Source organism: Botryllus schlosseri, chromosome 11, assembly GCF_051294905.1.
Source record: "Botryllus schlosseri isolate E-star chromosome 11, Bs_hap1, whole genome shotgun sequence".
Classification (NCBI taxonomy): Eukaryota; Metazoa; Chordata; class Ascidiacea; order Stolidobranchia; family Styelidae; genus Botryllus; species Botryllus schlosseri.
Window position 1 is genome coordinate 11,485,665 of NC_137246.1, and position 23,076 is coordinate 11,508,740.

General features: G+C 40.3%; 1 protein-coding gene across 1 annotated transcript in view; it reads left to right on the forward strand.

Annotated features, from left to right (window-relative positions):
• Nucleotides 1-6,581, forward strand: part of LOC145449539 (lysosomal protective protein-like) — a 41,938-nt gene extending 35,357 nt beyond the window's left edge. Inside the window, exons 10-11 of the mRNA XM_080327925.1 lie at nt 6,180-6,284; nt 6,342-6,581. Of these exons, the coding sequence (XP_080184051.1) occupies nt 6,180-6,284; nt 6,342-6,425 (189 nt within the window). The 3' untranslated portion in view covers nt 6,426-6,581. The remainder of the gene's footprint in view (nt 1-6,179; nt 6,285-6,341) is intronic.
• The last annotated feature ends 16,495 nt before the right edge of the window (nt 6,582-23,076 follow it).

The following is a 23,076-nucleotide window of genomic DNA, read 5'->3' on the forward strand; positions in this document are numbered from 1 at the left end:
GGTAAAGTACTTGTACATTTCGGAGTATTCAAGTATACGTTCTGGTTAGCTAAATTTCGATGTCATACGAATACCACAAACTGTGCTACTTGTACTTCTTCAGAGTACTCAATTAGGTTTTTAGCTATATGCAACAAATACTTTCGAGTGTTTTTGATATTGGACTGCTTCAACTCCATGATAATTATATTATTAAGCAGAATTGAGCCTACAATACGAACGCTTTACTTACTCGGAAATGACTACTTTTACGTTAATTTATAAAACTAAAGTAAAGCTCGCGAAATCCATAGTGTAAACGTCTCTAATGCGCTGAAACGGCAGAAAAAGTACTCTATACGCTAAATTTGAATCTAAAACTATTAATTCTCGTAGCACGTAGTGGGTGTGGGATTCGAACCTACGTGAACACTTGTTCATTGGAACTTAAGTCCAACGCCAAAAAGCTAGACTTTACAAAATTTTCGGAGTACTGACTTTTTTAGGTAAATTCTGTTACGCGCTTGGTTACTAACTCTGAAAGCAAGCAAAGTTTGTGGTATTTGATCAATATGGAAATTCGTGCACTTTGCGTTTAGGATATCTTAAAACATGAGTCCCTTAGAACACTTGTTCATTGAAACTTAAGTCCAACGCCTTACCCGCTCGCTCAACCCAGTTCCGTTGCTACGATGTCTGAGAAATCTATTAAATTAGGGTAGGAATAACTATTTCCAAGTAAGTTTCACGAAGTCTCGATACGCTATATTTAATCTAAAAATATTAATCCCCATAAAACGTACTGGGTACGGGGTTCGAAGCCTGGAATAATAAACGGATCGTGATTGAAAATAGAAGGAGGATCACTGGATTAACGTTTATGGAATACTCCGCAATGTAAAATTAGTATGTACTGCACAAAATCCTGAGTGTAAGAGTCTTCACTGCATCGGAATGGTGTAGTTTTCTATCTACTTTACAAAGTTTATACGATTTTTTTTGCTACGTTCCGGGATAAAATGTAATTTTTCGCGCTTTTTATTTATTTTTAATATAATTAGTATTTATTATACAAAGACGACGTGTAAAGGTAAAGTACGAATACAAGTACAAGTTGAGATTTCAAAGTGAGTAAGTGGTAATGTTCGTAGACTAACCCCACTTCTACGTAACGATTTTTCAGTAAGTTGTTATGTTTCTAGGCTACTTTTACTTCTATTTAACGAGTTTTCATACAAATCTGCTTTCTTTAATAACTTTCATCTTTTTCATCAGTGAGCGAAGGTAATAGTGGTGTTGACTCCATGGTCAGATTCAAAATAACAGCGACTCAGAGCTCATTTAGATACCTACGCTACTTTAAAATTAGTGCCCGAGTATTTGCTGCAATTATACTGCCAGATAGTTATAGCCAGAGGGTCTCGATGGTGACGTACATGTATAATGCACATCTTGGAGAGATTAAGTAAAGCAATGATCTCAGATAAATCCATTAAATTAAGGTAGAAGTAGCTATTTACGAATAAAAGTTAGTAATCTAGGTCTATATTTCTGTTTAATACTGAAAATTCATGAAGTTGAAGCAATCTGAAATCATAAACACATTAGTATTAGGTACATATACGCGAAAAGCTACTTTAGTATTCTGATGGAGTGCAAATACTTGTTTACTTATCAACTTTGAAGGCTTGCGCAGTTTGTGGTGTGATGCGCAAAATTAGTGTGTGTTCAAATCAGACCTGTCGTAAACATAGTGATGTCGCATTAGTCCTAAATACACATGATAGAATATCAAGGAAAAGTATCATCTAACGTATAATGAATGTTATTTATTTCTCGGAAGCAAGTCATTATCAAAACATAGTGATCAAAATTATCGCATAGCAATACCGATTTTGCGTAAATTCCATTATGCGTCTTACTACGTTACTAGAGATTTTGTAGTTAGTTACGAAATTAGGTGTGCTATCTTCCCAATCGGTATGGAACAACATCAAAATCATCACAAAGCAATATCGACTTTTTCATAGGGCTTCTATTTTTTCTTGCAGGGCAACTTTTTTGTAGCCGAAAGCGGTATTATCTAGCAACAAGGTTTCAAAATCGCATTTTATATTAAGTAATTAGTGATGATGTGTAGAATTTTGATATTAATAATATTATCCGGAGAATACAGCCTTGCATAGACATCATAGTTTTCGCATTTATGTATAATCGGAATAGGAATTTAAATACATAGTCCTAAATACACGAACGAGCACAAGCGACTGATTTGTTTCCATAGCTCCGAACTTGAGAATCGCTTACCTGCGTCTAATCAAAATAAGTCGTAAATGTGGAGACCGCAGAAACCGTAAATTGTACACATAAATCAAGTTTAAAAATATGGACGGATGAGTTATCTCCGACCAATAGAGTAATATAACCGCCTATAGTTTAGCGGGGTATTGCTAAAATGTATATCCAAACAACCGTTGCAGAATCTGAATGTTACCAAGCTCCTTATTACATAAAATCATTCATCAGAAGCGTAGGGATTAATATTTTCAAGTCGCAGCGCTCAAAATCGCATTTTATATTAATTAATTAGTGATGATACATTTCAAGTTATTCAATACATATTGCTAAATATACATGGAAAATCGGTATATTTCTCGGAAGCAAGTCATACAATACATATTGCTAAATACGCATGGAAAATCGGTATTGAAATTCACAAAACATTAGAATATCTTCGGATTATGTGGTAATGTAGGCGTGGCAATTAAGGCGACGTGGCGAAATTTCACGATGAACGTAAATAGCCTCAGGGGCGGACTCGACACGCATATAGCCGCGTACAGAACTCATTATTACGTTATTAGCTATTGGAGAAATCTCAACGTAATTCAATCTGGGTGCACAATCCACGTAAGCTAATGCTGCATCGAGAAATTATAGCTACATTTAGTTTAAATTGACACGAAAATACATTGATCTTACCTTGTCTGCGATAGCTGCCTCGCTGCGCACATGACAATACAGAAATGCGAAGTTTTCAGAATGCGAATTGCTTTACGTCGGAACTAAACATTCTAATTCGGATCGCCAACGCGACATTTTCTTGGAAACGCAACTTTATTTATAATGTTCTAATTCACTTTATCGATGTGGCGCAACTTTTTGGAATCGTAAGCAACTGTATTCGTGGCACATTTACACGCGTCAATTTCTTGGAATAGTATTCGGCAATATGCGCGTGAGCTTTCGCGTCATTGTAGACATTTATGGTGGTGATATCTGCATTATCAAGTTGCATTCGCAGAATTCCTCAAAATCATTGACTAATTAATGATGACACAGGTGTTATAGTCTTACATTTATGTGTAATAACTCGAAAAGGTGTTGTCTCGGAATTTAAGAGAGAATCGACGGTTATATTCTCAAAACAGCTCAATGCGGCTAGTTTGCTCAATAGCCTGGTGGTGAGCGATGTGAAATTATACCCAACCAAACCAGGTTCGATTCTAGCTAAGGTAAGTTTTGACGTGGCAATGCGCGTCATAGGTGCAGCAATCGACATCGCGCTGGTTGATGCTGTGTAGCGTATAGATGCGGCAATCAATGCGGTGATGATGTGGCAATGGATGATGTGGTACTATAGGTGTGGCACTTGATGATGTGGCGCAGATGATGTGGCAATGGGTGTGCTATAGGTGCGGCAATGGGTGGGTGATGTGGCAAGGGGCGTCCTATAGGTGCGGCAATGGGCGGATGATGTGGCAATGTAGGCGTGGCAATTAAGGCGACGTGGCCTTCTGGGATTGGTCTGCGTATAACGATACCAGCTACACTACTAATGTAGCAAAGTATGCCGTAATAATTAAAGTCACAAGAAGTCACTCTTTCTATATAGATGGGATCGGGAACCTTTTTTGTCCGAAAAGTCATATTGGCCCTATATTTTCCATTTTAACCCCCAAAGAGCCATACATGTCAATGCACTGTTACGTCATAATTGAAATTTTGTGACGTCATCACAGCACTAATACGAACTTATTTTTCCCTGTAAAAAGTTTTACTGCTCATGCTAGTTGCGTTATTTAAGCAGGCGAATCTTGAATAAGTTGAGTTACATAGATCTTTTGCAAGTTACCTATTTTTAGTTTGTTACAGTGAGAAGAGCCGTATGATGTTTTTCGATACTTAGATAATTAGAATTTACAACAGATGTAGACAACAGTAAAAGTATGAATCTACTTTATTCGGTTGTGCGAGATAGTAAGCTCGTCTTGATGCTTCTTTGTAATATGATGACCCATGATCACATGTGTGGGTGGAGCCAAACATGGTCACTACAGCAGTACATACCCAATGTAAAGTGTGATACGTCAGTGACGTGTGCTCAGAGAACGCAAGTGAGGAAGTGCATCACCTGCCGTGGGAATGATAGAACGAAAATTGTGAAAAAAATATCGACATTTTCATCGTTTTTTTATGAATGACTAGATTTTGATCATTTCTACTTCCCAAATCACGCAGTTTGCATATTAATTGTGCGATAATAAACTACGAAAGGAGAGGTAACGCACATGTGAGGCTCAAACGGGCGACATAGCTGAGGCCGCATATCAAGCCTTACCTATGATGGCGCGATTCACTCTAAATTGCCTAAAATTTAAAATAATTTATAATAATCGAATGCAATTGTCGCACTGATTCCGAAAATCTAAATATTGATCCACTTCTCAATTTTCAAACTATCGGCGGTAACATCTGCGTTGCGCAACACGCCTATAACGCCGGTACTAGAAAGTAATACTTACTAATCAAGTATATGAACACCGACAGCTATGGCGTTGTTTGTAATTTGAATTTGTAATTGTGAATGTCACTTCCACGGCAGTTCATTTCTCGCCGTAAACCAGGAAGACAATGTGAGTTTGAAAATTGCATTGTCGTACAGGCGTCGCGATGTCTTGATATTTTCTTTGATCAATTGATCAATCAAAGTTTCGTGCAATCCGAGATTTCGAGGCGCGCGATGTCGGGTGCATTGAACTCGCGAATGATATTGGTAGTCAGCGCTAAAGCAACTTGAATTTGAGGATTTTAAAAAGGGAACCAGATCCCCTAACCCTGAATATGCCGCTGTCGTGACCTCATAAGGTCATGTTTATACACAATCATGATGATATTTATTATGGTCCTGATGTAAATGTACTAACAAGTAGCTGCAATATTGATAAATGAAATGCAAAAATAAATATTTGGCAAATAGCCATATATTTTACCCCAAAGAGCCATATATGGCTTTCAAGCCATATAGGCTCCCGACCACTGCCACATAGTTTAGTTCAAACATTCTTTGTTGCCATTGTCTCATTACGCAATACACGGTCTGTGCTTCAAATTGTCACATGATACGTTTCCAAATCCCTAATTCGTAAAACAAGTCCATCTGTACTCATTTTTACTACAAGAAATCATCATCCAAAAATGATGAACGGGCATATCAAGCTGAAATTCAAAGAAGGTACGGTGCACTAATAAAACTACAAGCTTCGTTCAATAATACAATGCGATTTCACCAAGCCGCAAACTGTTCGGAAGGCAGCGACCAATAAAATAAGCTTTGTAGTAACCCAAGCAGCCTAAATTTTAATGCATTACTATAAAAGCGTGGATTGAAAGACAGTTAAAAATGTATCAAATTGAACCGGAAGTAAATATTATTTTTTGTTACTTAACCGTCATTTTATCCATATCTAATATCAACTCACCCACAGCAGGATTTATTAACAATGTAATTTACTGCTTTCAATTTAGAAATTAATACGCTTGTGAATATATCAAAAATTTATCCTCGGCAGGCCAACGTATTTTCCGTTTCTCATCTGGCCCGAGTAGGATAATAATTGCCCACCCTTGATGTAGACTATGAATCATGATAATACTATACAACTGATCTCTTGAGGGATTATTTGATGGAAGTAGTTCTTACTAACAATCTTCTGCCGGATACGGCCCGCGGGCCATATGTTTGACACCCCTGCTGTACACTGTACAATTTAACTACGTTTTGCGACTTTGCTGTTGCATGTGGTGTTGGATCGATAAATTACAGCTGCCGCCAAAAAATTTTTCCGAAGGCCCATTCTCCATAGCATACGGGATGAATCTGTATCTTTGCATCTTCGCATTTTCAAATTCTCTTTCAGATCACGTTTTCAAGACGACGCTGGTATCTACCGAAGCCTGACGGCCCTTCTCAAATTGGAGGTGCTGTTAAGGTCTACAACCGACTAACCTTTGCATTGGTGAAGGTTAGCTCTAAAATTACTTCGCAAAATCAGATCAATCAGCATGTTCAATCCCAACAGGGCGCTGGACATATGGTTCCGACGGATCAACCGGAAGCCGCGTTGTATATCCTCAAAAGGTTTTTGAGCGACGAGCCTTTATAGTGCCTCGAGAATCCGGACAAATTGTGGTGACTTCTACAATGTGCTGGCGAGATGAATGTAACAATCGAGACATAAATCCCGCGGCATGGGATTCCATGAATTCACAAGATTGCCCATGCCCTATATTGAAATAAAAATTATATTTCATTTGTACAAGTTATATAACATCAATCAGACATGGGGTGATTACTTTATGAATGTAATCGATTGCGATTACGATTACTTCGGAATCACGCGATTACGATTACGATTACAGCAAAATCATGAAGTAGTCGATTACGATTACGATTACATTGGAAAAGTAATCACGATTACTCACGATTATATTTGTTTTGCTTCTTAGGGCTGTAATCCTAAATGATATAATGGAAGACAATACAAGGATTGCGATGAAAAGGCTTAATGCAGTGGTTCCCAACCTTTTTGTCTTCATTACCCACTTCAGATTTATTGCGAGCATTCATTCCCCACCAGGACCCAAACAGCAGATTTTTTAGCCCCGCTAAAAACAATGGCCCTTGGCCCCCAGCCCCTCTGAGCCTGTATGTTTTTCCCTGCAACTTATCGACGACATTTGGTCTACTGCTAACTGCATCGTTTCAATTGGACTAAACGCGCGAAGCGCGAAGATTTTATTTATTTCGTATTTTAATCGGTCAATATGATCGGGAATCGCATATATTTTACTATCAATTTTTTTTATCCCTTCTCTGCTCACGTAATCAGATTTACCGGTAGAGCTGAGTGAGGTATGTTGGAAAAGGTAGGATCCCTAAATAAGAATGTAACATCTTCGGGCGGACCCGTTTAGCCAATGAAACATATATGTAGGCCTATATTGTATATATATCGACGTCCATGGTCAACACAAGGGCATTCCTTCTCCGTCAAGGTCTTCTCACTGCTGATCGTTCTGGCACACTTGTCGGAGCTACATGGCCTATAACTTCATATGCCTTGGTGCGTCGTGGCGCAGTAATGGCCGGCGCCAAAATCTCTATTTCTATAAATTCTACGTATTTTCGTGGAGGAACGTTACTTAATAATCAGATATTCGGCAATAATAAATCGCGCAAATAGCGCAAATTTCTTTTTGAAAAAGTGGCATAAATTTTAAAAAAATGCTTCAATTTATGTTAATTCACGAAATAATTTTGGGTCCCTTTGAGCTCGCCCCCTTCCCAATTGGGGGGGGGGTTGGGGTGCGGCAGTTACGGTCCTGTTCCCCATTACCCAGCACTTTTGTCATCACAGAGCAGCCATTAGCTTGTATGACTACACAAGACACACAACCACACCAGTACGCAAGACAATCGCCTATAACTGCAACATAAAACGAATTGTGAACCGATACCAATAATGGTCAAAATTTCGCGAAAGCGTTATTTCATGTCAAACTAGTCGTGCTGGATGCGTTTGTTATGCCATGATTGGCCATCCAGAAATAAAAATTGGGTTTTGTGAACAACACGCAACATAACTTTCGATACATACATTCCAGAGCAGTTAACTCGTATCGGTAATTGCGCATGTGTTTCCGTGAATATGTAATAGACTGTCCTATATATATATAATTCTTAACAAATGCGTCTATTCCCCACCAGAAACCATTGAATTCCCCACTAGTGGGGAATTCCCCACCGTTTGGGAATCACTGGCTTAATGAGATATCAACTCTCTTCATACATCATGCACCATTTGTTTATTACGTCATATTATACCAATTGCCCAACTTTGTAGTGGATGATTTATCGCATCCAACAATTTGCATTGTTGCCAGGTCTTTACCTGCCGCACCCCAAGTTCCTTAATAGGGCGGGGAGCGTGCTCGAAGGGTACTCAAAAGTATTTTCGAGAGTTTAATTAATTCTTGAAATTGTTCTTCGCGCTTTGCGATTCAAATGTCTCTAGTACAGGGGTCACCAACGCGGACCAAATGAATTGCCCGCGGTCGCTGTAGCAGTGGCGGTTTTTGGGTTGGGCGAGGTGGGCAGTCGCCCGCCCCCCCCCCCCCGGTCGAAGGGCCCCCCTATTTGGATTATGCGCTTTTTTCAAGGATAATAACGAATAAACTTGGAAATCCGTGTAAAGCAAGAAAAGGATTCCGTACAGATGTGTCAATCATCATCAAATCTCTGCATTTGTTAGAAAATTTCCATTTCCCGATAATCATCACGTCTCTGCATGTGGTAGAATTACTTAGTTTTGATGTAGTATATCATTGCACACATGAAAAAATAGACATTGCCGAATCCAACACCTGGCCAAACCTTGCCGTGGTGAAAGATAGAAAGTTGCGAAAGGGGGCGAAGCCCCCCAGAAGTTACGGATAGATACTTATGCGTGGCCCCTCGGTAAGTCTCGCCCGCCCGCCCCCCTTGTTCGTAGAGCCACCTCTGCGCTGTAGCAAATATCAAAATGAGAGATTTGAAAGTTGAATTTGGTTTCATATGAGCAACAGTTGAACATGGGTCGGTCGACCCCAAGGAACATACAAACGCAGTCGCTCGGGGCATTGCTTGTCTTCGCCCACGCGGTGGCTCAGCGGGAATATATAGTTAATATTCCCGAGTCTCGACGAGGAGATTGGCGCTTAGGCGCGCACTGCAGCAACGCAACTGAGCCCAGAGGAGCTGGAGCTGGTGTGAGTCCCGGCGAGTGAGCGTTTTTTGTTCTTTGTAAGGGGCGGAAACCCGGCCCAGTGCTATGATTGTCGTACTCTAAGTGAAGAAATCCAACTGAACACGGATAAACGGCAGGAGTAAGTGGTAACCCGTCGGTCGTCGCAATAATCAGTACACACTACACAAGAAGTAGCTTCTTGTTTCAAAACGGTTGGTGACCCCTGCTCCAGTAGATAGCTGGGTTTGAAATGCATACATCTTCCCCTCAAGAAAAAACATTCATAGGCTATTTTATGGGAACAGGCATTTCGGGGCCGGTCATTACCGCGCCACGATCGCACAACACACCAAAAGACATATGCAGTTTCGGCCAACACTCAACTCCCTGGGATGAGATACCAAAAAAACTTAGGGTATTTGTCCATTGTCAATAGCCGCGCTCGGTGGGCGTGACTAATAACTCCTGTCCTTCCAATCTGGGCCCACAATGCAAATGTCACCCGGCGCATCCACAAAGGAATAAAGCCATGACAATTTTTGTGTGCGTCTCACAAAAGATATTCTTTTACTCTGCTACGTTTGGGCGAGTAAAATATCTATTGATTATACAACAGACTGGAGGTCGCGAATTAACAACATACAATAAAGTAATTATAACAACATGCCAGATGCTGTGATTATGAATTACGTGCCCCAGCTCTGTAGATAAATCCGACTCTCGGGGCTGAGAGAGGTTATAAATGAATAGTAATATAACGCAATTACCAATATTATTGACGAAATTCAATTTTCAAAATTGACCAACGGTTGTACAGGGGGACGAATTGCTGTTTTGGTTCAATTGCTGATTCTAGCTACAACCCACGCTTACATGTCAGGCTATATAAGCGGATGGTTATGGCGGCAGGTCCAAATGCTAAGTAACGAACTGTGAAATAACGATTGACGCCCGTTTCAAGTAGTTATATGAGAATAAGATATAGTGAACATAAAAATTCTGCCTTCAACTTAATACATATACTGCGAGCTGCTGTTACGAGAAACGGCTAATCACGGCTCGGTTATGATAAATATCAGCAGCTGTTTATTTGTAATGCTTCGTTGTGGAAACTGCAATGTTTTATTCGACGAGTACAAAATTCCGAATCTTCGTCAGGTGCACGTGCGACGTACGTAGGCCTCCTGCTCGCCAAGCAGCAACGGTAAACTGCGTTTAACCAAGCAAAACCAAACATCAATACATAAGTTACTATTTGAAACTATATAGGCAGAGTGGTGATCAATATCCTGCTGCGAGGTAGGGGCTTCTGTAGTGTATTGATAACCTGATATACACCACGGGAGGTGTTCTTACAATCACACTGCAAAGTTTACTATGTGTGGATACTTCTTACGCAATGATGAGCGGAGCTCATACTTATGACGTAATAATAAGTCAGTGGCGTTTGAAAACAGATGTTTGTACTATCGCTAACGTGGTATATTATCTCATTCTTGTTCACGAATATTCAGTTTATGTCATAGTCCTTGCACAAACAAAAAGTAATCGTTCTTTCATAAAAAAATCGATTAGATATGGGAAGTAGTCGATTACGATTACTTCGGATTTTTTTCGAATGTAATCGATTGCGATTACGATTACTTCAAAATGCTGTAATCGTCGTAATCGATTACGATTACTAATCGCAATTACCCCATGTCTGACATCAATATCTTGTAAATGACAGCATAATCCATGTGTTTACATTGTATACAGCAACACCGGTTCCATTCTAGATAACATGTTACCATCCTGCAATGATGAGATGGAATTTAGCATAGATTTGACAATCCTGAGAGAAAACTGCTGGTTTTTTATTGTTGGATTAGGGCTTCGTAATGCTCACGGAATTTCGTGCGGCATTGGGATTAATTTGAATCACTACCGAATGTGGACTTACATTGGATCACGATAAAACATTGGTTTTGGTTCTATAACTCCAAAACTAATCTTTCATCTTGGAATTGCACAGAGAGGGGTATATGGAACCACCGAAAGGTTACTAGCTGAGGCCACATACACTCTTAGCGAAAAGAGTGTGTATTCACACCACACAAAAAGGGTCGAGAAAAGTGGTACAGGAAGACAGAACCTAACTCAAAATTATATCGCGGTCATAAATCCTACGTGCATACCTTCCTATCCCTCCGTCCTATATACGTAGGCTTACCATATTTTGGAAATCAAAAAAGAGGACACTTTTTAAGAAATTTGCAACTTGCAGATCAGGAGTGAAATTCTCAAAAATCGGTTAATTTTTCCCACTTTGTGATCGGTTGACTGAAAAAAAAAAAAAAAAAAAAAAAAAGGTCATCTCTTCCGCTCAGAACTCAAAATACCGTTTTTCTCCCCACATTGCCAGGTGGATGACTAAAAAAAAAAAAAGGTCATCTTTCCCGCTCAGATCTCAAAATAACGTTTTTTACTCCACATCGCCAGATGGATGACTAAAAAAAAAAAAAAAAAAAAAAAAGGTCATCTTTTCGCTTAGAGCTAAAATCACCGTTTTTCACCCGTCGGAGCTTCACGTCTGTGCTAATATGTGGCATATCACTCGCAATTTGCTCTAAATCTGACAAAATCTCAAAAAGAGGACAAAAGGGCGTCCTCCGAGGACACTTTCAAAAAAGTCAAAAAAGAGGACAAATCCTGTTAAAAGAGGACGTATGGTAAGCCTACATATACGTTCATGTATAATTTGGATTAAAATGTTGTACTCATTTATACCGCGGCACAAGTCTGAGGTAAGTTCTGGTTTCGTTTGCTACGGGTGTGCATTCACACCCTTATCTGGGGTGTCAATACACACCCCTTTCAATGGGAGAGTAGTTAAGGAGGAGATAATCTGTACCGCCTATCCATTGGTGAAAAATATATGCATTCATCAGATTTCTATCACCGGTGTATATAAGGTAAACGGCACTTTCAGGTATAAAATTGTACTTTCACACCCATTCTAGCGGGCGAAAATGAGTTAAAAGCTCCGAAACTTGTGGAGATACCCAAGGTTGCCATACTGTCCTTATTTCTATGATTTGTGCTTATTTTGAAACGCCAGGTCTTAGAAAACTCCTACAAAACTGTCCTTATTTTGAAGAAATGTCCTTGTTTTCGACTTGCATCCTTATTTTGTCGTATTTTCAACAACTACAGAACTACGATAGTTTTATTCTGGTATATCTGTATTGCATAATATTATAAAATTATGATTTCACGTCGAGATTTTAGGACATCAGAAATGAAAAGAACCCCCGGCGTGTACACAGCACATGATTTGACTTCCAAGGGGTGATATCATAGTGTCCTAAACGGTTTGGACACAGCGAGATTGAACGGCTCACTACATTTGGGTTACACCTTCCATGATATACTTTTCATTTGGCCAAAGGCAATTTTACGGCCGTTTCTGACCGGCTTGCTGAGCGATAACTTTATTAAAATGGGTAATAATGGAAAGCTGCTGCTGTACTGATTACGAATCATCAATTTTACTTTGTGCATGGCCCTGGAACCTCCCGAATTCATCCTCGAATTTTCGATTGCGACAAAACAATTTAATTCTCGCAAAACGAGAGTGCAGCTCAAGAAAAAGAGCCAGACAGCATGGTTACGACACAAAGTCAAACTTTATACTTATGCAAAATTGGAGGCAGTACAGCTTTCCATAGATAACTACTTCATTATATTTAGCGCTCGGCAAGCCTGTCAAAAATGGCCGTAAAATTGAAATGATAGTCATATCCCAGCTACAAGTATAGGTAAACCTAAACCTCAGCTGTCGTGAGATTCATAAAGCACTTTCTAATACCAAGTAGTTGCTGGAGCAGATTGTTTCTGGCAAAAAGTATACCAATCAAAGTTACAATATGGCATCATCTGTTGGGGGGAGGCTGCCAGTGTTAACGCACTGAAGCGACTGCAAAAAACCACAACTTCAGGTTATCCGTATCATATAGCCAGGGCCTCAAAGGGACCGGGATGCGTGTCCAACAAATCACTGCTCAAAAGATTCGGTGTTCTAAACATAAAAGATATGCGAAAACCAGAAATAGCCAAGTTTATGTATCAGTGCCACTGCCCCGAAAACTTCAATAACTTCTTTACCTCGGTATCAAAGATGCATAAGTACGACACACATATGGTAGACATAAAAGAACATCGCTCTATCAAATACGCCGGACCTAATTTGTGTACAGTATCTCGCCGGCTATCCGACAGTAATCGAGCATGTCCTGTCCACATTCAAGTAGAAATACAAACTATTTATACTGATTAAATCCGAGTCAGCCCTCTAGTTTACCGGACCACGACCTGACATATCGATGTCGCCATCCGACACATGCCCCCTTTTTGTCTCCTGTCCTTTTATATTATCATCTTTTACTTTTCGTTCAGTGTGCATGCTTCCTTTTTACATCGCCTAGGTCAGGCGAGTGTCTGATTTCGAAGACTACTCCAAGTCGTTTCGACACCTTCCTATCTTTCATTGTATCACAGTCTTGTGGTGTATTAAAATGATGAAAATTTTTGCAGTAAAATGAATTGAATTGGATGTGGTATGCCACAGTTCGTATAAATACAAACAAAGTATGTACAAAAACGCTTTTTAATGCTAATTTAATTTTTCGACTGTCCTTATTTTATGTTCATGTCGATGGCAACCCTGGATATACCCCAGGGGTGCACTGGGTGCTGTTTGCCTATAGCGCCTATTTGGATATCTTGGGGAGCTACAAATGTAGCAAATGCCGGATGTAACGTGTGTTCTTAGTATTGTGCTCTGAGTATGTCATTGAAGAAGGAGGGAAGAATTTACGTAAAAAACTAACATATTGGCTCTATATTTCCTATTGTAATTCCGAAGAGCCATACAACGAAGACTTGGACAACTAGAAGATTTTCAGCTTGTCCAAATTAGATTACTGGTATTTCGCTCCAATTTAGTGAAATTAGACTACTAGAATTATCTAGTTTTCCAACGATGTCGATTAACCGTTACCTCACAATTGCTGATTCGTTACGAGATGGTGACACGAATCGACAGCCAGATCCTATCGTCAAAAGAGCTAGGCTATACATGACTCGCAGGTTATATATTCCCGACCCCAGATCTATGAGCCCACTAATTTCGCGAGTAAGAGGAATAAGGAAACTAAATCTTTGTATATTTTCCATCGTAATCCTCTCTCCACGTCTGATGTAGGGGCGTTCTCCGGTCTGGGGATTTTGTGTTCGTTCTAGTTGTTTCTTTCTCAACTTATAACGGGTTTTGTGTTATGTTGTTTTTTGATTACTGAACTATTGTGATTTTATTTTATTTTAGGCATTCGCTGAGCCCGATGATAACCTGTATTGAAGATCTTTCAAGTCCTGTGGTAACTCGTTTTGGTGTGTTAGTCGTTTCCTTATTGAGTTGAAAGTTTTGTTGTATATTTCTTTTATCATAAATTCCTCGTTTCTCATTGATGTTTTCGTGGTCTAATTTTATTCTGTGCTGTATCCCTGTATCATGTTTTGTTTGTATACGGCGAGTATTATTTTGAGTCTTTTAACTCTCTCCTACATCGAAAAAAAGGCCATAAGTCTGTTTCGGAAATTGTGAATTCGGATACCGGAAACAAACTTTCAGACCCGGCGGCCATCGCGAATCACTTCAATGAATATTTTTGTAACGTAGGCCCAAATATTGCTTCTTCTATTACAAAACCTGTGTCGGCCAGGTCAGAGGTGAGATCGATATCCCAGTCAATTGTGCTTGAACCTACGACCAAATACGAAGTAGAAGTAGCCATCCACAAACTGAAATCGCACAAGGCCGACGGCTATGACCAAATCCCATCATGGTTTTTAGAAATGATAAGCCTTCATATCGGTCAATATATGGCCCATTTTTTCAACTTCATGATAGAAAATGGAGTCTACCCAAGCTATTTAAAAAAAGCCAGAGTAGTCCCTGTACACAAAGCTGAGGATAGAACTAATGTCACCAACTACCGTCCGATACCCGTTCTCCCAGGCATCGGGGTTGTATTCGAAAAGTTGCTCCTCTCCCGCCTGTCCTCATTCCTCGCCAAAATGTCTGTCATTTCCCCTCAACAATTTGGCTTCCGAAACAAACACCAAACCGCACATGCCCTTCTAACAGTGGCCGAACAGTATTATGATATCTCAGAGAAGCGAAATGTGGGATGCAGCATTTTTCTCGATCTAAAAAAAGCGTTTGACTGCGTAGATCATAAAATTCTCATCTCGAAATTGGCGCGTTACGGACTTCGGGGCCCACAACTTGAGCTCATGAAAAGTTGCCTCACTGGACGCCAACAAATGGTTGCGATCTCAGACACCTTGTCCTCTCCTCACCTGGTGACCTGTGGTGTGCCCCAAGGCTCAGTACTTGGACCGGTCCTTTTCACCTTATATGTCAACGACATTTTTGAAACCTCCTCATTGAACACCACACTGTTCGCTAATGATACTCACCTCCTCTCTTCCGCATCTTCGACGGCAGAGCTGGATGCCCTGACTGGTCACCAAATGCCCAAAGTCCATGAGTGGACGGCCCAGAACAACCTTTGCATAAACGCCTCGTAATCGCAATTGCTGACAGTAAATTCAAAAAATAACCTAACCGTTAATATCGCTGGTCAGCCCGTTTCCAACACAGATAATGCCAAATATCTCGGGGTTTTACTGGACTCGAACATGTCCTGGAACAGTCATATTCAGTCCCTAGAAACTAAATTATCACCGAAGTGCGGCCTGTTCTACAGCCTTAGGCGCTTCATGCCAGCATGGGTTCTTCTGATACTCTTTAAATCCTTAATCTAATCGAAGTTACACTATGGCATCCTCTGTTGGGGGGGCTGCCAGTAAAACTGCACTCAAGCCACTGCAAAAACTACAACATAAAGTACTCCGAATCATAGCTAGGACCCCAAAGGGGCCTGGCTGCCCATCCAACAAGTCGCTGCTGAAGAGATTCGGCGTCCTAAACATAGAAGATATGCGGAAACTAGAAATCGCCAAGTTTATGTATCAGTTCCACTGCGGTCGTTGCCCCGAATATTTCAATGACTTCTTTACTTCGGAATCAAAAGCGCACAAGTACAACACACGCGCGTCCACGTCGTCCAAATATCATATGATCGACTGAAAAGATCATCGCTCTATCAAATATGCCGGACCTGATGTGTGGAACAGTATCCCGCCGGCCATCCGACAGTCGACGAGCATGTCCACATTCAAGTCGAAATACAAGCAACTACTACTAAATAAATACAGTCCATCCTCAAGATTACCGGACCACGACTGACCTATCGATCTCGCTTCCCATGACATGCCGCCCTATTTCTTGTCGCTTTCTTTTTCTATACTATCTTCTTTACTTTCATTCAGTGTGCATGCCTCCTGTTTACATCACCTAGGCCAAGGTGGGTGTCAGATTCCATAGACTACTCCTTGTCGCTTCGACATCTTCCTGTCTCTTCATTGTATCGCATTTTTTGTGGTGTATTGAACTGATAAAATTGCTAATAAACCAATGATGATGATAGTTTCCATCACCTTTACAACATTCTCCATTGTGAAGATTGTATGTTTTTGATTTTTCTTGGTCGTGAGGCGCTCGAGTCTTTCTAAAATCTTTTTTTGCTGTTGGACAACCAAAGACGATGTGTTTTGATGTTTCTGTGTTGTTTCCACATTGTCTGCAGTTTGTTAACGCTTTTTGTCCTGGCTTCATGTCGAGTAGACCCTTTTCTTTTCTTTTCGCCCCAAAGAGATAGCCCTCGTTTGCTATTCTATAGCTCGCTATTTTCTCTTTGTTTGTGATTGTCCCGTTTACGCAGATGTTATCACGGAGTATGTTCACTGTTCAGCCAGTTCGCTTCGGCTTTTGGCTTTTTGTATGTTTCCTCGTACTATTTCTTTATATCTTAAATAGCTGGTTCGTGGTACAAAACTTGAATATAGCTTTCAATACAATATCCATTGTAAAATAATATTTATTGAGCTCGAAGACTTTTCGGGTGCCTCTTTTCAAGAGTTAACGGCACACTAAAGGGATTTAAACAGATTTAAAAGCAAAACCAAAAAGGCAAAGTATGACGCAACAATCAAAATCACAGACCATGAAATTCGCATTGTACCAATGGCAACAATAACAAACTATGAAGTATACGGACATACGGTACTATAGTAGCAGCGCAATTCATAAATAAACAGTTACACGCACGAGACAACACGCACTAATGAGAAATTTGTAGATTATAGAGGAAATCTTTTTGTCTACATAAAATAGGTTTGTTCAACTGAATAATAGTAAACTCCAGCACTTTTAGATGAAACAAAGACCTACCACGCGCAATGACAGGGAGCATATTGTCATCAATCATCATAGTGCTGTGCACAGGCGAGGTTTTCACTCAAATGCTGACCAATTGTGGCAATTGACGAAGCATATGCCTGGTAATCGTCATAGCAGTTTGTTTTGGCAGCCAATTTGCACTGACGTGCAAGCTCCGTGCGATCATTTGTGCATGTTTTTGACCGAATCAATTTTGGGATATGCTGCTTAATACGCTCAAACAATCTTTGAGATGTACGTCCTACATACCTATCACAGTGGCACTTGTATTGGTAAACAACATTACTTGCATTAAAGGCAGGAAGTACATCTATTCGAGAGTTGGGCAACAAGGGTTTCGTTGTGTACACCACATGCGTTCAAAATCACAACTCCAGAGCCTTTGTCCGGTTTTGTGATGACAATTTTTTCATTTGAACTTAAGGATTTGATGGTTTTAAGACAATCCTTGTCCAATGTATTTCTTAGCTCATTTGGTGTGAAAAGTCTTTTTACCAACGTACCACTGTCGGAAACTTTCGAAATCTGCGCAGACGCGCTTTATGATGGCACGCTTGAACCTCCGAAATTACCACGTGATATATTTCTTGAATTGTCGCAAACTGCTACTAGTTGCGTTGAATTCAGCTTCAATGTCACGATGTACCGCCAAACTAATGGTATTGCAATGGGTTCTCCGTTGGGACCTAGTTTGGCCGATATATTCGTGGGATACCACGAAAATACATTGTTTGAAAACGCCGCAAAACATCTCCTCTATTTTAGATATGTCGATGACACCTTTGTTGCCTTCAAAAATGAGCGAGAGTGTAATGAACTGTCTCCATCTAGCTCTACAATTTACAATGGAAAAGGAAACTGATGCTACCCTTCCCTTTTTAGACGTCTTAGTAGAGAGATCAGGACAAACCTTTTTAATATCGGTGCACAGAAAACCTACCTTCAATGGCCATTATATCCGTTGGATTCATTTTGCCCGAAGCGGCGTAAATTAAACCTCATTTCATGTCTCGGGCCCTGCGCATCTGTTCACCGGAAAAACTGTCACGCGAATTGGATGATATCCACTTGATTCTGTCCAAAAATGGCTATCCAGACCACATATTAAAATGCTCCATCTCTAGGGTTTTGAAAAAATCGGACATAGCTCCCAAATACGGACCAGAAAAATGCCCGGCATTTTTACACCTACCTTGGCTAGGTAACGTGCCCAACCGTTTTGAAAAACTCGTTAAATCGGCTGTTCACCATTGTTATTACAGCGTAAACACGCATGTGGTGTACACAACGAAACCCTTGTTGCCCAACTCTCGAAAGATGTACTTCCTGCCTTTAATGCAAGTAATGTTATTTACCAATACAAGTGCCACTGTGATAGTAGTTATGTAGGACGTACATCTCAAAGATTGTTTGAGCGTATTAAGCAGCATATCCCAAAATTGATTCGGTCAAAAACATGCGCAAATGATCGCACGGAGCTTGCACGTCAGTGCAAATTGGCTGCCAAAACAGACTGCTATGACGATTACCAAGCATATGCTTCGTCAATTGCCACAATTGGTCAGCATGTGAGTGAAAACCTCGCCTGTGCACAGCACTATGATGACAATATGTTCGCTGTCATTGCGCGTGGTAGGTCTTTGTTTCATCTAAAAGTGCTGGAGTCTACTATTATTCAGTTGAACAAACCTATTTTATGTAAACAAAAAGATTTCCTCTATAACCTACAAATTTCTCATTAGTGCGTGTTGTCTCGTGCGTGTAACTGTTTATTTATGAATTGCGCTGCTACCATAGTACAGTGTGTTGCCAACCCCGGACGCACAAAAATCGCTAAAACTGATGTAAAAAATCGCTAGATGTCGCTAAATCTTGAAACAAACTCGCTAAAAAAAGTCGCTAAATCCGCATTAATTCCTGAAGATGTTAAATTGAACCAGTAAAATCCATACATTCTTGTCAGCTCTATTTTAATCGTTTATGTCACATTACACTTATCATACTTCTAGTTCGTAATACTCAAGAGTCATGTCAGCCATCTCAAAACAGGACAAAATGTGCGGTGCATTTCAACAAACTAGATCGCTCCCCGCAATGATCGCCCTGCATGACCAGGTTTGCAGTCTTGATTACTAACTATATATGCGCGACACAAACTGCCGCTGAAAGGGAAGTTGATGTCAAAATCATCCTAGATATACAAGTGCTTTGCTCGATGCGTCTGTGAATTCGTGATGAAATATACAGGTGATTGCGGAAAGCCTCTTGCCGTCCCTAACTCGGTGGGAATACTTGAACGCGACACGACTTGCACCGGATGTGCCAACAACTATAAGTAGTGACGACGTCCATTCTAGAAAATAACGGAGGGCTGAACCGCTGAGTAGCCTACATACCACTACCTATTGCGGCTGGCCATCCAATTATATATTTCTATTTCCCTATATCCATCCATCTGATAAATGGTATATGTCAATTATTATGTATGACATTTGTCCGAGTATAAGTAGGATGTTCAATCTCAATGAAACTTGTTGCGAATACAGTTATTATCAATGATATTTAAATCACTTTTTAGGAGGGGTGGCTATTTAAATCTTGTTCGAATGCTGTTACATCTTGTGTGGTGTCAAATGTCCGTGGCGTATACGTTTATTTTTTCTAGTTTTCTTTCGCGAATCCAATATCAAACTCGTTATTCGACCTTCGAGTAATGTGGGGAAGGACGATTTGAACCGTGTTCTCCCATTGGATCTCGATAGAATTGGATACGAATAGTGCTGGTATGGTACTACTACCATTGTTACGTCTTGTTTTGGTGAAAAAAGTCCGATGTAATACAGTTTTCTTAGTCCAGCTGAGTCCAGCTGAATCCAGCTACCCCTATAGAAAATTGCGATTTCAGTTTTGGCGGGTGGACCCTATATTCGTCAGTCGTGGTCGTAAAGAATTCATATATCGGACCTTGTATAGCACATTGCATTGGGCGAGCATATGATTATCATGACTCGTATCATGTTGGGAGTCAATTGTTCGGGATCTTGCGAGTTTGACGAACAAAATATATTGTAGATTTTTACGGCGGGAAAAGTTATAACTAACTTCGCTTCCATGGCCATTGTTCAGTGTTCATTGACCAGAAAAGTCAGTACGGTATACACGCTCCTATTCATGCGCGCTGCCTGACTGCTGATCGGTGATCTGATACGTGCTGATGCAGTGGCGCGCATAAGATATGGCGAACGTGTTTGATGTTTGCTGCTCAAAACTGATTATTATCAGATATTTTCGATAAAAAAAATCGCTAGAAAATCGCTAAATATTTTCAAAAGTCGCTAGATCGATATTTTTTGTCGCTAAACCGATCGGAAAATCGCTAGATCTAGCGACAAAATCGCTAAATTGGCAACACTGCCGCATGTCCGTATACTTCATAGTTTGTTATTGTTGCCATTGGTACAATGCGAATTTCATGGTCTGTGATTTTGATTGTTGCGTCATACTTTGCCTTTTTGGTTTTGCTTTTAAATCTGTTTTAATCCCTTTAGTGTGCCGTTAACTATTGAAAAGAGGCACTCGAAAAGTCTCCGAGTTCAATAAATATTATTTTACAATGGATATTGCATTGGATTCTTTATATCTAGATATATTTGCTTCTATGTGCTTTCTGCCCACTGTTCTTTCGTCCACTCAAGTTTTTGTCGATGTTTATTAGTATTTTTCATTCTATGGTGAGTGTCATTCTGTGTGGCATGCTATTGGTGAACAGAGCTTGGTTCCATCTTTTAATTGTTGGCCCCAATTTGTATAGGTCGTGGTGTTGCCATGGCTCCACAGGCTCTTCCAGCATTGTGAGTATTTTTATCTTTTCAATTTTGCTTGCTCTGATTTTGCGTTCTATGTGGGGTACGTACATGCCCCTAGTTTTCCTGCTTTGTATGAGTTTTGGTCTTGCCATGATTTCAATTTTATCTGGATGACAGAGGAAGTTAAAAAAGAGTCTGGTAAGCGTTCTTATAGTCTCTCTCGTTGGCATGAGGGTTCTCGCTTGGTAGATTATTTTGGGGGATATGATCGTGTTTGTGATGAGTTGTTTCCCGTACCACGTGAGATATCGTTTGGAGTGTTGGAACAGTTTCTTTATGATAGACTGTTTATGGAGATCTTGTTGAAGGAGTTGCTGTATATCCTGCTTATTAGTTTTATCGTGTTTGGTCCGAAATTAGTTTTCTCCGACCATTATGTCAAAGAGGTAGTTGTGGTTGTGGGATAATAGGTCAAATACCTTTCTTTGGTCAAAATTGGCAATGACAATGGTTGTTCCTCCGTCTTCTGCTAGTTCTTTGGCTGCCACGACATTCCGTAGAACGTCTGTGATTTGTCGGCCTGGGACAGAGCAATTTTGTGTATGTCCCACAACGTTTCTCCACTTTCGTTGGTTACTCTGTTTAGAGCAGTGGTTCCCAACCTTTTTTTACCCACGTACCATTTCGAGGTTTTATGCAGTGCTCGCGTACTACCTACATAAGTTACGCGCGCCGAATGCGTTTAAAAAACGTTTCCGTCATTTATGACGTCATAATCACGTATTTTACCTATGCGAGGCGTAATAGCAAATGCTATTAACCTAGGCATCATCAGCCAGGGTTGATGGAGATGCATGGAATTGTTTTTTTCACCACCAGTCACAAGAAGAAAACATAATGAAATAATAGCAAACAGCAAACGTCAATTTATTTAATGAGATGGCTGCATTTGTTTATTTTCCACTAGCTCGGTGGTTCTAAAACTTTTTTAGACACGCCCCTTTTTATGATAGGGAAAAATCTCGCGCCCCCTTATCGTCATAACACAAAATGCAACCAGAATGCTAGCAATCCCAGCGAATAATTTGATGACATGGAAGGTTATGACAGTTAATAGGAGAATTCTCGAAATATTCAATTAAGACTACACACAAAAGAAAAGCAATGAAATGGAGATAAATCGCGCCTGAAATTTTTGATCACTTGGCGACCCCCGTTCAGATGCTTTCATGCCGCCCAAGGAGCGGGGGTGCGCCCCCCAGTTTGAGAACCACTGCACTAGCTGGTCAATGCGTGGCATATGTTTTCTCACAGCGCATCGAAGGTCATGTATGGGCGCAACAAGTCAGTTTCGTTTCTTCGACTTGATAGTCATAAGAAATGAAAATCCTTGTTCGCACTCCCACTTAGAAGGGAAAATTAGAAGCTGGGGAATAGCGTGAGAAGCTAGAGTCGACTGCGAGGAGGCCATGCTAAGCCTGAAGTTTATTGGTGAACAATCTTCGTGTTCAACCCCAACTGAACTAATAAGTTCCTTCGGTCGAAAAAAAAAACAGAATCTACTCGCATACCACTAGTGGTACGCGTGCCACAGGTTGGGAACCACTGGTTTAGAGTTTTGTGGTTTTTGTTGGTTTTCAACTCGGTTTCAAAAGTTGCGTCTTTTGGTGTTGCATGGTATTCATCCTGAGGGCGTTTTAGTATGGTCGGCAATTGTTAAGGTAAAGCCTCATACATAATTTGAGACTTTTTTCGTGAGTTATACAAGATCGCTAGTTCGTCTTGATACTATTCTTGAATGCGTCAGCGCAATTCA